Source organism: Pyrus communis, chromosome 6 (genome assembly GCF_041283825.1).
Source record: "Pyrus communis isolate YQ-2024b chromosome 6, ASM4128382v1, whole genome shotgun sequence".
NCBI lineage: Eukaryota > Viridiplantae > Streptophyta > Magnoliopsida > Rosales > Rosaceae > Pyrus > Pyrus communis.
The window spans coordinates 18,846,111-18,860,863 of NC_142570.1; the positions used below are offsets into that span (position 1 = coordinate 18,846,111).

The 14,753-nt window shown below is 39.9% G+C and overlaps 2 protein-coding genes across 2 annotated transcripts; one reads left to right on the forward strand and one right to left on the reverse strand.

Annotated features, from left to right (window-relative positions):
* The first annotated feature begins 347 nt into the window (after nucleotides 1–347).
* Nucleotides 348–1,727, forward strand: LOC148696391 (uncharacterized). Its single transcript, XM_088695203.1, has 3 exons — nucleotides 348–1,053; nucleotides 1,182–1,464; nucleotides 1,589–1,727. The coding sequence occupies exons 1-3, from the start codon at nucleotides 348–350 to the stop codon at nucleotides 1,725–1,727; spliced, it is 1,128 nt and encodes a 375-aa protein (XP_088551329.1).
* Nucleotides 1,728–2,832: 1,105 nt separating this feature from the next.
* Nucleotides 2,833–5,426, reverse strand: LOC137710719 (uncharacterized). The gene has a single exon (XM_068449827.2). It carries the CDS (start codon nucleotides 5,264–5,266, stop codon nucleotides 3,011–3,013), a length of 2,256 nt encoding a protein of 751 aa, XP_068305928.2. The 5' UTR covers nucleotides 5,267–5,426; the 3' UTR covers nucleotides 2,833–3,010.
* Between the last annotated feature and the right edge of the window lie 9,327 nt (nucleotides 5,427–14,753).

A 14,753-nucleotide genomic window follows, 5' to 3' on the forward strand; every position in this document is an offset into this window, starting at 1 on the left:
TCTGATTTGAATTGTAATACATTTCATATCTTGAAAGCCTTATGGGAAGGCATACTTATACACAATAAGATCAAAGCTTTACACCGATGCCACATGAGGAGAAAGCTTTACACCGATGCCACATGCAGCAACAGCACACATGCAGCAATCGGATGCAACAATAATAAAAAGCACAGCTATATTAAAATGTCCTCCCTGCTGTCCAGGTGCAACAGCACAACAACCACATGCAACAGCACAGCAACAGCACACCAACCACATGCAACATTCCTTTCCAGAAATGCATTCCAATACTGATGCTTTGCGTGTCCATTGTCTCCTATGCTTTCATCATAAATGGTTCTCCGATGGGATACCTACATCTGTCCCGGGGTCTTACACAAGGAGACCCATTATGTCCCTACCTCTTCCTCCATGCTGAGGGTCACTCCACCTTATTAGCCCATAAAGAGGTCGAGAGTCACTTACTCAGTGTGGCGATCTCCCAACATGATCCATCCATCTCTCACCCACACTTTGCTGATGACAGTTTGCTCTACGCTACTGCATCAACGTCTCTTAGTGCCGCATCATGGACGTGCTGCGAAAATATGAGGAGGCATCGGGACAAAAAGTTAACATCATGGACGTGCTGCAAAATTATGAGTGCCGCCACATCATGGATCGGCATGATAAATACCTTGGGCTTTCAACGGTTGTGGGCCATAACAAAGGTGTTTGTTTCAGCCATATCAAAGAGAGACTATGGAAGAGGCTACAGGAATGGAAGGGCAAATTACTCAGTGTCGCGGGGCATGAACTCCTTGTTAAAGTTGTTGCCCAATCAATCCCGCTATACACGATGTATAGTTTCCTCCTTCCGAAGTATTTTTGTAATGATCTTAACCGCTCTGTTGCTGATTTCTGGTGGAGTGGGGCTTCAGACTCTAAGAAGATTCATTGGCTCACTTGGGAGAAGCTTTGCCTCCCTAAAGAAGAAAGTGGGGTCTGGGTTCAGAAATTTATATGCCTTCAACCTCAGCTTCTTGGCAAAACAGGGTTGGAAGAGCATCTGTAGCTCTAGGAGCATCATCAACCGGGGTTCCAGATGGCGGATTCCGCGTGGTGATAGTCAAAATCTTGGAGGACAGATGGCTTCCTCTTCCCACTCGTTTCTTGGATTTTTTCACTGAAACCACCAGACCATGCTGCACATTTTGTCTATGATCTCATCGACGATTCCCAAAACTGGAACGTCTCCCTGCTGAAGTTCCTCTTCTCAGACGTTGAAACCAATTGCATTCTCTCACTCCCTCTGAGTCTTAGAAAGCCGGACGATTGCCTCCTATGGCACATTGACAATAAAGGAAACTTCTCCGTAAAAAATGCGGATCAAGTGGCTCAGGATTGGCTGGCCTCATGTCGTGACAGGGCTTCTTTGTCTCCCACTCCTAACACCTTTGGAAGAAAATATGGCCTGCAAAGGTTCCTCACAACAAAAATGAAGATTGCGGTTTGGAAAATTGGCCTGGACATTATCCCAACCCGTGAGAATATGAGGAAGAAACGTGTGAATACGGATATAACCTGCGTCCTTTGTGGTATTCAGGGTGACTCAACTCTCAACCTCATGCGTGATTGTGCTTTCGCTCGATGTGTCTGGCTTGCCTCTCCTATTGGCCACCCACCCCATCTTGCGACTCAATCAACGATTCTCGTGTGGAGTTCCAGCTGTTCCCCACATTTAAACCCTTCACGGTTCGCTATCTGCTTAATGCTCCTATGAGCCATTTGGGATGCTAGGAATTGTCGATTATGGAATGAATCGATGGAACCACCCCACGTAATCGCTGCCCATTTCCTTTCTTGGTGGGAGGAATTTGGCAAGGTTGCTTTCCCTCCACCTCAACATGCATCCCGCCCTTCAGCTGTCATCCGTTGGTCCCGCCTACATCGATCTTTTTTAAAAATTAATATTGACGGTGCATGGGACGTCAACTCTATGCAAGGGGCATTGGGGTGATTATCAGGGACCACATGGGCTGTTTTGTGGTTGCTGCTGCCACGAAAATTGATTTTCCCTCGTCTTCTCTTATGGTTGAAGCGATGGCGACGCATGCCAGTTTGTTTTTGGCAACACAAAGGGGTTTCACAATATTATCCTTGAAAGTGATTCCCTCCAGATTGTGACGGCCCTTTGCGACTCTTCTAGTTACTTGTCGGATGTTGGACTTGTTATTGAAGATTCTAAGGTGCTTTTGTCCACAATCACTGGAGCTCTTTCTACCCATGTTTTTCTCCAAGCTAATGGTGCCGCTCATCGTCACACTAGATTTGCTCTCTTTTCAGTTTCGAATTGTAACTGGTTTTCTTTTTGAAGAAGCCATTTTGTAATTGTTCTGGTTTGTCCCAAACGTTCTTACTATTAATGATATCGCGCACTTAAAAAAAAATAAAAAAATAGAATGTTTTTACACAGTTCATAACAGTAAAATGCCAAGTAAACCTTCAATCCTGACAGAATTTGACATCTGCAAACTACGAGCAACTCAAAATTACAATACAGAAGGAGAGCGTAACAAATCCCAAATACAAGAAAAACCCAAAAACAAATTAGCAGCCTTTGTTCGTCAAAGCAAGAATTTAACAAAAACAGGATGTGGTGCTTCTACAGATTAGAATAATTACTAGAATTTCGATTCAATAAACTAAGGCTTCGTCATTTGTGCCATAAATGAACATTTCATACTAGGCTTCGTGCCCCGATAGCAGCAATAACCAAGAAACTCAAAATAAACGAACGATCGAGTAAGTGTATCTTTTTTTTTTTTTTTCAGTGACAAGAGTAATTCATCACGGGAAGGGGGTTCCATTCAGAAAAAAGATAAGATCATGCCCTACAGTTTTGTTTGCCGCTATCAATAATGTCTATTACATATATTAGTTTCGAATACCCACTAAAAGAGATGTGAAGAAAAATTTGAAAGTAGCTTCAACTCGTTATGTTCTAACATGACCACTGTTGTTAATTCTAGTCAATCACCAGGTAGAAGTCACTTGAAAGAGAAGAGGCTTCGTCACCCTCTGATGGAGATGGAGAAGGGAAGTACAAGGGACTGTCCTTGTGCAACGAACGCCACTCATCAATGCATGAAATTTGGTGCAGGTCCATACTTGGGGGAATTCTATGGTCTAGAATATTCAAAATGTTTTCAGTTTTGCCAAGAATGTAAACTGCATGCCGCACACCCTCCTCCCTCTCTTCAATGCCGATGCTCAGACACTTCCTCTTTATAACTAGACGTAAATTAGTGAGACAAGCAGCCATTATGTCCGAAATCATGACATTCAGCTCTTCGAATAATCTCTCACCTGTCTGGTTGATGCTGCCTTCATAATTCATCAGAATAGTTTGACTTATCCTATACATGGAATTAGCAGCCAGTTCTCTAACAGGCCATTTTGAAGGGTTATCTCTTAAACATGCATTCGTAGTCATATGCTTCTTTCTAGACTCTTCAAATATAAACTTTGCAGTCTCAGCAAGTCCTTCAAGTATTTCCTTTGAGCTCTTCCCCTCAGGTGACATTTTACGGAGATCCACATCTAGCCATTTGTGATAGAGATCAACTCCTTGCCACACTGTAATTGCTGCCTTTCTGACATTGGTGACATCTTCTTTACCATCCAGGTAATTTTCAATAAAATTTATGTACATGAGCCCTTCGTGAACACCATTTATCAGCTCTTCAATTGAACTACTGCTGATGTTTGAAAGTGCAAGAGCAATACTTGTAAGTGTCACGACAGGTAGTGCCCAACAATTTGGTGGTTCTTCCATGTCTAGAGAGGGAACTTGTTCACTGTCAAAATTGGCAACTCCCTTGAATCCTTGTGAAAGTGTTGATTTCTTTAACAGTTTCATGATATATTTAGGCTCTAGCTTCTTTCCCCTTCGAAACCAATGATCGGTAGCATCATAGTTGCTTCTCATCATGTGGTGCACCAATGCATCCTCACCTTCAAGATGCAGAACGTACCGGCTAAGATCTAGCCTTGGGTTTGGCTGTGACTCTGTCCCCGAATCATTAAAAATAGTGTTGACATTGGACTTCCTCTGTTTGCAGAAGTCGCAGCATAACAATATCTTGCTAACAATGAAGATGGAAATAAGCCGAATGGCCTTACTCACTATGACATTGCCCGTCTGCATTGAGATACACAAGTCTAAAAGTTTGTTTCTTGTGCCGTAAACAAGTTTCCTGCAGTGCCTATTTCTGATTCTCATTGATAAAGGGCGTTCTTTCAACTCTAACAGTCCCTGGGTCCAGTACTTTTCTACTTTAAGTTCTTCTCTGTAGCTTTTGTTTCCTCTTTTTGCGCATCTGAAATTTATGGCAGTGAACCATCTTGATGCAGGACCGATTGTACCAACTGCTACTGCAGTGGTCTGCACAGTAAGAACCAAAGTGGTTGACCACTTGTAGTCAGACTTGCCGCTGCAAAATCTAAATGACCAGGGCATCAAGTAACTCCGAAGCATTGCTTCTGCTAAAATCATGGCACTCAAAAGACAAAATGCTCCAGAAGCCGTGCATGTCGCTGAACGCCCCACCACAAACTGGGGACTAGAGGTATGAGCCATCATCCAATGTTTCATCAGACAGTCTTTAAGTTTGGTAACCACTGGTCTACCTGTTTCATCTCTGGCATCTTTTAGAGCTAATTGGTACTTTTTATTGTACTTGTGTTCTAAATATCGTTTACATACGGGAACGGTTAAAGCAGAGAAGTTCATCATGATAAGTAGAACAAGCATGATGAACATGATGAAAGCATGCTCCATGCAGAAAACAAAGATTGCACCAGTAGCTAATTGAATGCAAATATTCACGATAAGGGTAATAACCAGAATTCCAAAAGCAATTGCATTCATCATGATTTCTTTATTTTTCATGACTCCAAGAGAAGGCATGGTGTTACCCATTACTGTGCAGATCAAGACAGAACTGCTGAGCTTTGCGAGCTGATCCTGGCGGCCAGGCATCGGAGTATTGAGATCCACCGACAGTTTAATTGCAACACCGATCAAGGTCAAAGAAGTTGCATTGATGGAGAAGAACTTGCAAGGGAACCAGAGTTTCCAATGTCGAAAGCCATGGATAACATCGGCGGCCATTGCAATTAGGCAGGCTAAGGTTGCAGCTGCTACATAGATGCCAATCCAAGGCATAGGAGCACTGAACTTGTCCTGGTTCAGATTCCCGTCGACGTCGCAGCCGCCCATCTTCTTCCTCAACTTGTGAATATCTTGTGTGATGTTTTCTTGAGCAGCGTTTGCGTTATGATTGTGTGTGTTGCCGGTCCACTTTGTTAGCCTTAATATCTTGACTATGTTAAATTTGACTTGTTTTCATTGATGAACTTGACCGGCTTCAGACCACTTAATGACTAATTTAATGATGGCTGGCGTGCTTTATTATGTCACCACCCCCCGATGAGTGTTGGGTAACAATAATAGCATATAGAATTATTAGGTTTTAATCCTGATTAGATCGAGGATTAGTTTTTGTCCTATATGTAATGGAGGGGGGCCCCCAATGAAACACACTCACTCAGATGATAAGAAAAGTCGTGTGATAAAAGAGAGGATTGTGTGAATCCGTTGGCCAAATTACTTTTCAGTTCAATGGATTGGCTCTAGTCTACGGTCAGATGAAAGAATCGCCAGGAGTTTGCATGAGAGTAGACTTAACCGCCTTAATTATGGTGGAATATTTTCCCAAGTGGTTTGGCCAATGGTGGGTCAAGAAATATTGAATGGCAATGCAGACCAAGATACGAAACTTCAAAATCTTGGTTCTAGTTTTATACCTTACGACCTTCCTTGGAATTTAGCTCTAACTTTCGTTGCCATGTGGCTTTTCAATTCAATATGTAATGTCATGAAGAGATAAACTCATATATGCCAATGTATTATTGCGACTAAAAAGTCAAAATGACATATAAGGTTTGGAAAACCCTAATTGCTTCTAATTTCTTTAGATTGTTTGACTCACAAATTCCACATAACATAATTGCGTATTGCATAAATGTGTGTGTGTGTGTGTGTGTGTTTATCAGAAAGAAAATATAAATATAGGGGGTTCATGCATCATCGAGAATGTTTTCATGCTTCTAGTAAGAGCGTCTTGATAACGTGTTGTATGCCTAATTTATTAAACAATATAAAGGACAGAGAGAGGGGTGTGGCACAAAGAGAGAGAGAGAGAGAGAGGGGACAGATGTGTAATTGTGAGGTGTGTGTTATGTCACCTAATTGCACCTTTATTTATATTAGTAGAGTGATGCGAGATTTATACGCACACAAATTAAACCCTATTTGTGACAATTGTAGTAATGAAGTAAGTAGGGATCGTTCTAACCAGGGATTAACTAGGGGTGCTAAACACTTTAAACTAACTCAAAGAAATAAAAATAACCTTTAAAACACTTAACTCACTTAAAGAAAACTCGAAACAAGTTCACAAGACTCAAAATGAGCTAAAAACACAATCTAAAACATAATTGAACCAATTAGATACTCTAAGACAATTGGGAATTTGGTTTTGTACGAAAATCAACAAACAAAACAAGAATGTAAACTAGGCAGATTTGGACGAATTTAAAGGTGTTTGTGACTCCAAATACTTAAAAAAACCAAAATAAGACAGATTATAATGACTAAGACTTAACAAAATATGGGGGGATTGTGTTTGGATGAGATTAAATTAAATGGACAGATTATAATTAAGGGCAAAATGTAAATATGAATGTGATGAAAATATGGATGATGGAATAGCTAAGGGGTTCTTCTCCACACATGTTACACTTGCATACAAGATGATTTTCAGTTGGTCTTTCGATAAATTATGAAACTCAACACCCCGGGTTAATTAGGTCCGCTTAAATTAACCGTCAAGTTCTCCTTTAAGTTAATGAATTGGATGGGTTTGCGCAACGCAATTCACAACATTCTCCAAAAGTCCTTTATGTGAAAAGCACAATAAAGATACAATCAAAGATCATTAAGCATCATGAAAACTATAAGTGTTGACGAGGCATTCGTTACTATGATGAGCATGAAACTAGTGCCAAGAATTCATTTAACGCGATTGTTTATAAGCAACCTCCACTACTTGTGAATATAAGTTCATAACTATTAGGTGAAACTCACTTATATTCTAGCGTCATATTCATGCATGAAAATTAAGCGTGCACTCTCAATAAACATACATAAATAAGTTATCAATCAAAGAGAATTGAAATTAAACATTGAAATCAAAGAAACACCTAAACATTCCAACAACTCAAACTTGAATTGTATGAACGTTTAGGCCCTCTTCTCTTCCTCTTTGTTGTGGCACAAGGTCTAAGGAAATTTTTAGGGCTTTAGGTGTATGGAGGAATGGATGTGTGGTGGTAGGATAGTGTTTTGGAGGGATGGGAAGGAGGAGAAAAGGTGCAGAAATTGGAAGGGGATGCACGGCACAAAGGATGGTTGTTTTGTGTTGGTGTGTTGTGTGATTGTTTTGTGGTGAATGGAATGGTTTGTATGAATGCATTGCATGGTTTTATAGGGAGAGAATGGATGGGAGAGCATGTTAATGGCAGCTAGGATGAATGATTAAAGGGGCTGCTAGGTTGGAAATGATTAAAGAGTGAGGGGTTGCATGTGAAAAACAGCTAGGAAAAGTTGGTGGAATGCTGGAATTGCTAAGGGGAAGCACGGCAAGGTGTGGACAATATGGATGAATGTGCATGTGGCTGCATTGGTGGTGCAATGATGGAGGAATAAGTGCATGTGGCTGAATTGGTGGTGAATGTGCACGACATTGTTGGGAAATGGCTGCAATGGTGTGTAATTGGGCTAGGGTTTAAGTGCATAAAATGGACCTAAATTGCTCCCCCTTGCATGGCAAGGGAAGGGAAATAGGGTTAAGCCCACGGCAAGGGCTATGTAATTGGGCTAGGGTCTTGGTTTTGTGTCCTAAAGTGCCTCAATTTCGTCCAACACTTTGGCTCCAAGCATAAGCTATCCATTCCAAGCCCAATTTTGCTCCAAAATGCACCTTTTTGCTTCCTTAGCCATATGAACCTAGAAACACACGAAAATGGCATAAAGGACTAAAATAACTAAAGAAACACAACGTAAATGCATGAGAACAAGCCAATTAAGTCGCATAAATATGCTCCTATCATAGAGAAGGTAAATTCTTTACCCCAATAGGATTACAACTCTAACAGGATAATATCTAGCCTAAGATATATGATAGAATCTACTAAGGATATCCTAGATATGATAGGATTTGCACAATCACATCCCTAATCTAATAGGATTGCAACAAGAAAGGCATTTTTATTAGCATCTCACCTAATGTTGAGGGGTTTAGACATTGGTAAAGAAGTAGGAGATGATTCCGCTGGGAAATTTGGAAAATAACCAAAATTTGGACCTGTACAAAATTAAAGTCTTCCTTTTAAGTTTATGGTAAGTATGACAAAAATTTGATATGAAAGTACGAATATACCTGTGAAAATTAAACAAAGCAAAATTCAATTAAAATCAAGCGAAATTGAATAAATTCAAAGCTACCCGTGCTCCTTAAAGTACCTTAAACAACCAAAAACTCCAATTCAATCAAAAAAGAAAACAAAATCCAAAGTTTCAATCTTTGGAGAAAATGAGAGAGAGGGGACCATTTCATTTTATGTTTTTCACAGTGGATTTGGTTATGGAGCTGATCATAGAAGTGAAGGTCATAATTGAAAGGTTGAGTAGGGGAGTGGGGGAGGAAGAGCAACGGACATTGAAGTGAGCGAAGGCCTCGTTATAAGCTTGGTGGTGTGATGAGTCGATATTATACCATATGTTTTTACCCTATTCTTAGTTACAATTTATTGGTTATTTTAGTAGAATTTTGATACTTTGTTATGTATTTTCAATGTAGGATATGCGACTTACTCTTGATCATAAAATAATCAAACGGATGAATTTTGGAGTGATTACGATTGAAGGAAGTCCGTGAATCTTTCAAGACGATTGTATCAAAATTCCAGATTTTTCTACCAAGCCTGTTGACCATGGTGAAGAAAAGAAGGTCCAACGCACAACTTTCCCAGAATGACATTCTTGGACGTTTTTGGATATTTTGAGGAAGGTTCCTTCTGAGAATTTGTTGGGGACATCTTAAGCTTTCAAATAGACCTTTTGGGATCAAATTGGAGTTCCTTTGGTCAGTCAAAAGTCTGTTTTTCTGAGAAGTCCGAATTTGACTTTAAATAGGAAACCTTTTATTTGCTAGTTTATTATTTTATTATGTTTCCTAGTTTTATTCTAAGACCATTTCTTGGTAGAATTTTATCTTGTAGTACAATAAATAAGGCTATTTGCCCATTAGGTTAAAGAGGATCAATTTGGAGAACTTTGCTAGGCTTTAAGGATTTGTACTCTTTGTGGAGCCAAAATAATCAAGAAAATTATGGAGGCGACATATGAACTTTTGGGTTAAAAAGGAAAAATTACCCTCGAGGCACACCGGGATTCCCATGCGCAAGCAGTGGACAATAACGGCTCAATCAAGGAAGAGTCAAAGGTGATCAAAATGATATTTATTCAAAACCCTGTCATCACTCCTCATCAAATCCTCACCCATAAGGTAACTCCCAATTATTCTTTTCAAATTGGGATTAATTACCAAATTACTTGATTAATTACTAAATTAATTGGGATTACAAAATAAAGAAAGAGACATTGGGATTACAAAACCGTAAGGAATCAAAACTGTAGGAGTTTATTTGGGGTGCAAAACTGTAGGTTCTAAACCGTTGGAAATCATAAAGAAAAAGTAAAACGGACGAGATCCAAAATGGGAAAAAATCAATACGGAATGGTTATGGAAGGATTATGGATTAAGACTTATTCTTCTTCTCTATACAAAGAAGGAATCTCAAAACATATTTATATGGTGCCAATTACTCCTTATTAACTGATGAGGTTAATAGAAATTAACAATTAATATTTCTAATAAAACAAAACATATATATATATATATATGAATATTTAAATAAAAACATAACTGCTCCAACAATCCCCCACTTGTTTTTATTTAAAAACTGTATATCAAGCAACATATCATAAAGCTATGCATAAGTCAAGGTGTTTCTCAACTTGAACCTGTACATAGTGTTAGTGATCCAGATTATACTAGAGTAACTTACAGTTTTGAACTCTATCTCTGACAACACCACGCACACACAACTTTATTAAGGTGAAGTTCAAAAGGCCAGCACATTACATCCATGTGTTGTATCCCAGTATAGTGAACGCTTTACAAACTTGCTCAAGATTTCATAGAAAGCAGCCTCACTTCCACATTCTCATAGGTAAGACTATCAAGGATATTCCTGTAGCTAGATATCCCACTCAACATAGAGTATAGACCTTACTAAGAGAAAAAATATTTCAACCTAAAAACGCTTCAGGATGTCATGCTTCTTAGGGATGGACATGGAATAATATTCCAAATTAAAATTAGCAAGACACTTATATCACTTGCGACTTGTTATTACCTATTACCCTTTGAACCTATTTCTTAAGATCTCCAATCTATAGGTTGGGTTTCCATCACAAAGGACTCAATTTTCTAACGGCTTTAGTCCCATCCCTTTCAAGGTTTTCCAAACCTTTTCTCGTGCTGGTCCTTTCGTCAAAGGATCAGCCAAGTTTTCTTCAGACAGTATATGATCCACTCTTACAGCTCTATTAGACAGATAATCTCTTACAGTGTTGTGCTTACGACTTATTTGTTGCCTTTTCCCGTTATAATAACGGTTATGCACTTTAGCTATTACCGATGTGCCATCACAATGGATCAAAATTGTTGGAATCAGTTTCTCCCATAAAGGGGTATCTGACAGTAGGTTTCTCAACCATCCTGCGGGTATCTGACAGTAGGTTTCTCAACCATCCTGCTTCTTTGCTTGCTGTAGCTAGTGCTATTAATTTTGACTCCATAGTAAACTGCACCAAGATAGTCTATTTCTTAGACTTCCATGACACAGCCGCACCACTAATACTAAAAATATATCCACTAGTGGCTTTAGAATCATCTGAAAGAGAATTCCAATCAGCGTCACTGTAACCTTCTAGGACAACGAGAAACTTCTCATAGTGTAATATGAAATTCATCGTTCTTTTAAGGTATTCATAAGCCTCTCTATAGCATGCCAATGCTCCAAACTAGGTCTGCTAGTAAACCTGCATAAAACTCCTACAACATAAGATATATCAAGCCTAGTGCAATCAGTAGCATAACGAAGGCTACAAATAATACTCACATACTCATATTGTCTAACACTGTCACCAGTGTTCTTGAACAATTTTACACTAGGATCATAAGGAGTAAAAGCTGGTTTACAATCAAAATAATTATACTTTCTTAAAAAAATTTCTATGTAGTGAGATTGATCTAAAGAAAACCCATGTTTGGACCTAGTTATTTTCAAACCAAGTATTACACTAGCTTCACCCAAGTCTTTCATATCAAAATTAGCACATAACAAAGATTTGACATTATTCACAACATGAATATTCGAACCAAAAATGAGCAAATCATCCACATATAGGCATATTATAGTGCATATGTTATTTTCAGACTTATAATAGATGCATTTGTCACTTTCATTTATTTTAAAACCATTTAAAGTAACCAAACTATCAAATTTCGCATGCCATTTTTTAGGGGCCTGTTTCAATCCATAAAGTGACTTATCTAACTTGCAAACTTTATTTTCTTGTCCTAGAATAATAAAACCCTCTGGTTGATCCATATATATATTTCTTCCTCTAATTCACCATTTAAGAAAGTTGTTTTTGTAAACACGAAAAATTCCTGAAACAAGAAACAAGAATACGTGCACAAAATATATTTTTTGTGTTTAATGATTTTGGGGTTACAATCTCTTTGTAATTTGATCCTCTGATTCTATCTTCGTAGGGTGTAGGTTTGTGGATGAGCTGTTGATCCAAAGGGCCGTCGGGGCTTGGTCTAAGGATGAACAGTTGATGAACGGATCTTCAAGGGGCGTTGGGCTTGATCTTGAAGAATGGGTGTATGGGTTTGTGGATGAGCTGTTGATCCAAAGGGCCGTCGGGGCTTGATCTAGGGATGAACAGTTGATGAACGGATCTTCGAGGGCTTTTGGGCTTGATCTTGAAGACTGGGTGTATGGATTTCTTCAAGGGCTTTTGGGCTTGATCATGAAGGTTGATGGATGAGCAGATCTTCAAGGGCTTTTGGGCTTAATCTTGAAGAACGATTGGATGTGTGGATTTGTTGAGGTTGTTGATCCAAAGGGCCGTTGGGGCTTGATCTTAGGATGAACGGATGATGAATGATGAACGCTTCTCTTCAGATTTGACGAAGAACGAAGATAGCTTTCTTGGTCCTTCGAGATTTGCTTGAGAGCTTTAGAGTTTCAAAGCTTCAAAGTTTTGGTGTAATGTAAATTTCCTTCTTTCTTTCTTCCTCTAAAATGAATGCCTTGGCTTCCTATTTATAGAATTCCAAAACTTGATTTTGGGATTTAAATAATCAGATGAAATAAATCATTTCTGCCAGGTATTGACACGTGTCCTATTTGATGACTTTTCCAATTTATTTCGATTTTTCGTTGAGTCACACGCTACATGTAAAATTTATGTGACACGTGAGCGTTGAAATTTTAATTATTGGTCAACATTCATTTCACCGAAATTTTGATGTCTACAAATGCCCCCACTTCAAGGCGCATCGTAGACATGTGCTTGTCACGTGTAGAAGATGCGTTTTGAAGTCCCTTAATATAGATGTCAACCTAAGGGCCGTCGAGGCTTGATCTTGAGTTCGACTGGAAGATTTTCTGGTTTCCTCCAATCGTTGATTTTCCACAGGCTACTCTTGAACTGGGCTGGAGGATTCTTTTGGTTTCCTCCAATCGTTGATTTTCCTTTGTGCTACTCTTGAACTGGGCAGCAGGATTCTTTTGGTCTCCCCAAAGGTCTGAGCTTACTCCTTTTATCTGTTTCTTTGTTCAATCTCTCCAATTCGTATTGAAGAGGGTTAGAGGATAGCTCAGCATATGCAGTTGTTGCTTGTCTCCACATGCTTCAACGTATCATTTTCACTTGCCTTACTTGCTCCTCTTTGCAGAAGTGGTCCCTTCTCTGGAAGTGTATCAACCGTTGAAGATGACTACTCGAGAGCAACGCTAGGTAAGCAACCAGGGAATGGATTCCAGGCAGTCGGTTCCAGATCGGAAGACTGACTCCAAGTGCCGGCTGATTGCTTTCGTTTACTTTGCCATGCGAGTAATAACAAGGGCAAAGGAAAAGATAGGGAAAGAGCATGATATGAGATACTTTTGCTTTAGACCTTGATGATATGAGATACCTTTGCTTTTGAAGAAACGGCGAATGAATCAGCACATGTATTTGTTGTGGTTGTCTCCACATGCTTCGATCTACCGTTTCCTCCTGGGTCATCTGTACTCCAGGTATCTGGTATCTTCTTTGGGGGAGAAAAAATTGAGTATTTCAAGAGGCTTTGCTGGGAGTGCGCCCTCAGAGGTGAGGAAGAGTTGGGCATTTTCTTCAGGTCTCCCTTGCCATAAAGATGAAGGTCGACATATATAGGGATTTCCCAATAGCAAGTGGTGGTACTGTTCTTTTACCCTTGTCGACAAACGTCTCTTCGATTTCTGAGCGAGCGCCCCTTCGAAAAAAAATAGTCACGGGTGCGGCTCTGTCACCACGCTTGTTGGCAAAGGCGCGTAGTTGGGATAATAACCTTCACGTGTTTTCAACTTTGTCAGAGATCTTTTGACAAAGTTGAACGCGTTATCTGAAAAGCCGCGAAAGCGTCGCCGAACTTCACGCAGGAAAATCCGGTTTTTTTTTTTTGAATCGGTGGTCGTGTCGCCTTGGCTTTTTATAGAGGTATCGATCACCTCTAACATGCACACTTTGAAGATTGCTCGTTTGTGAAAATCGTCTTCGGCCCTTTCTGATTTTACTCCATCCACCTTTCTCTTTTAACCCTTTGACAATGGCTAACCCGTCTAACATTTGCTTAGATTTGAGTCTCAGCAGTGATCCGAGTGCGCCGCGTCAGGTAAATGTATGGTGCCCTTCTTTCTTATCTTCTAATGGCCCTTTGACAGGTGAAGATTCTGTGATGAAGGATGCAACAACAGCTACGATAGTAGCTAGGAACCTCCTCACTCCTAAGGATAGTAGGCTGCTTTCAAGACGGTCCGATGAGTTGGCCGTTCAAGAGTCCCTCGCTCTCAGTGTTCAGTGTGCAGGCTCTGTGTCCAACATGGGCCAACGCCTACTTGCTCGATCCCGTCAAGTGGAATCATTGATGGCGGAGGTGGAAACTCTTAAGCAAGAGATCAAACAGCTTAAGCACGAGAATAGAAGTTTGCATGTGCTTGCAAATAACTATTCGATGGGCATGAAGAGGAAGCTTCATGAGCTGCAAGAATCTGAAGGTCGAATCCAATGTGACCGTCAAAGGCTTTCGGCTTTCTTCCAGAGGCACATTTTTCCTGGGTCCTCTAGCGTTCCACCAAGTATTGAGGCCTCGAATGATCTATCTTCGATGCCTCCAGCTCCTGGAGTTTTGCCAAATAGTGGGGCTTCACGTGAACAACCTTTGAAAGCTCCATCTTTTTTTTTTTTTTTTTTTTTT